Source organism: Pseudorasbora parva, chromosome 14 (genome assembly GCF_024679245.1).
Source record: "Pseudorasbora parva isolate DD20220531a chromosome 14, ASM2467924v1, whole genome shotgun sequence".
In the NCBI taxonomy this organism is placed as follows: domain Eukaryota; kingdom Metazoa; phylum Chordata; class Actinopteri; order Cypriniformes; family Gobionidae; genus Pseudorasbora; species Pseudorasbora parva.
Genome location: NC_090185.1, coordinates 22,603,695 through 22,606,151, shown reverse-complemented (window position 1 = coordinate 22,606,151; position 2,457 = coordinate 22,603,695). Strand labels below are relative to the sequence as shown.

Below are 2,457 nucleotides of genomic sequence, written 5' to 3'. Positions count from 1 at the left end.
TAAAATATAAAAAAATATATTTTAAAGTAATGTTCAAATAAGTACACTTTACAAAAGTACACTGAACTTTCATTTAAAGTATATTTTTCTAAAATATATTTTTCTAAAATATACTAAAATACAATTATTTTAAAGTGTGTTAAAAGTTGTATTGTGAAATATGATGCTAATACATTTTTTATATATTTAGAAATGGTAAATTTTTTGTAAGTATATTTCTAATATACTATCAGAAAAGAGAATATATTTGAAATACAATAAAGTATACTTTTTTTCACGAGGGAAAGCTTGAGCAAACATATCCACATCGCTTTCTGAACTGCTATTTTCTCACTGTTTTGATTTTTATTATGCGTTTTTTTTTTTTTTTTGTTACTGAGAGAAAAAATGCACAGCACATATGTATATTGCAATGTATATTATGTTTATTGAAAGAGGATTTGGGGGCAAATCAACTCAACAAAAATGTTTGATTTCAACTGCAACTCAATTTACATTTCCAATAATGCTCTTAATCCATGGAAGATATGCTGAAATCTTAATATATACTTCAGGTTGTTTAATTGAATTACAACCATCAGGGTCTCCGAAGGATGTGACACCAACTGCAGTGTTTCCACAAACCAAAGGACCTCCTGAATCCCCCTGTTAAAAACACAGATCAACACATAAGTCATGTGTTGTCACACATTAAGATTTGGTTACTCAATTGTTTTTGTTGTTTATTTACACATACTGTACAGCTTCCTCCATGGCCATGTACACATATCATCTGTGAAGTTGAATAATATTCCTTCCATTTTAATTCACATTCGCTGTTTTTCATGACTGTCACATTTGTCTCCATAAGGCGATCACTTATTTTGCCAGTTTCTGTAATTCCCCATCCCGCAACACTACAAACAGTATCTGCTTCGATATCTTCTTCTTTCTTTGGTATGGGTATCCAGTTTATATTGTTGTTGAGTTTCACACGTTTTTCTAGCTGTAAACCAAAAACGGCATCGTCATCAATAGAAGGATTTGATCATCTTCCAGATGGAGTAAGAAGTGTAATATAAAACCGACAGGATTGTACCACTATTTCCTAAAAAAGAATATTGGTAGCACTTTTTTTTACAGTCATGTTCTCCATGTACATACTATGTCATTATTATTAATAACTGGGTTATATCTAGGTTCTAACCCGGAAACTAAACCTAAACTTAACCCATGTAGTTACCTTATATTAGCATTACTTTCTTAGGTAAGTACACTGTAAGTACACATACTGTGAAATAAAGTGCAACCCAAATATTAATAGTTTTAGTAATGTAGTTTGTTACCTTCAAAAGCATAATGTCATTATGATGGGATGGTCTTTTATAGTCCGGATGCTTATGGTAGGAATCCACATTGATCCGGGACTTGCTTTTATGTAGCTCATGTGCACCTAGCACAACTGTCAGAACTTCAAAACTGTTAAAAGAAATGTATTTAGCAAAAACTTGGTATCCAAAGTCATAATTAATATTTCACAGTATATGATTGTGTTGTCAGCTTACATTATTTAAAAACATACCGTGAAAAAACTACATAATTAAGCTAATAACAATAATATAATTAGCTAACTAAATATTGCATATCAAACAAGGTCTTACTGTTCTCTGCAATGTGCGGCAGTCATGACAAATCTATCAGAAATAAGGAATCCACCGCAGATATATAACCTATTCACCTGAACAGAAACCATGTAAGGTCTGGAGTGGGGTTTGGCTTCTGTGCCGTTCACTATACCCACATTCACATGAGCTAACAGAAAGACAGTGTTAGTTAGTATGTTTCTGCCTTACTGATATGTATGGTATAAAACTCAGGTTATTAGTGTTTTGTTTTCTCTCACCAGTGAAGGTCAAGTGTGGCATCAGAGAGGCCAGCAGGAGCAGAGAGATGATGATGATGGCCATGATGAAGAAGACGACCAGTGAGCTCTTGCAGGTTAAACACAATATAAATACCTTCAAAAGTTGGGTGGAGACTATGAGCTTCCAGTAAGTATTATTTAACTGCCAGTTTGTAGCATCACTAATTCAGATTAGAAAACTTGATAATCTTTGTGGGTTGGCAACAAAATTATTAAACATGCTGACAGTGCACAGAGCCTCGAATGTAAAGTGGCATGTAAATCTAGCCAATCAGAGTAGAGTTTTTTTTTTTTTTTACGTTTTAACATAGGTTTTTACAGTCTACACCACTAGAGGGCTCACTGAGCAAATGTAAACAGTTTTACACACTCTGTATCTTTTACAAATGACTTGATAATAATTCAATCCAAGTATGTAAAAGAGTTTGATTATGCAATAATAAATACATGTCATTCTCAAAAAATTAGCATATTGTGATAAAAGTTCATTATTTTCCATAATGTAATGAACATTTTTTTAACTTTCATATATTTTAGATTCATTGCACACAACT

General features: G+C 32.3%; 1 protein-coding gene across 1 annotated transcript; it reads right to left on the bottom strand.

Annotated features, from left to right (window-relative positions):
* Positions 1-429: 429 nt before the first annotated feature.
* LOC137039503 (granzyme B(G,H)-like) lies at positions 430-2,002 on the bottom strand. Its single transcript, XM_067414810.1, has 5 exons — positions 1,883-2,002; positions 1,641-1,791; positions 1,326-1,458; positions 737-985; positions 430-645 (listed from the first exon to the last, which is right to left on the bottom strand). The coding sequence occupies exons 1-5, from the start codon at positions 1,944-1,946 to the stop codon at positions 487-489; spliced, it is 756 nt and encodes a 251-aa protein (XP_067270911.1). The 5' UTR covers positions 1,947-2,002; the 3' UTR covers positions 430-486.
* Between the last annotated feature and the right edge of the window lie 455 nt (positions 2,003-2,457).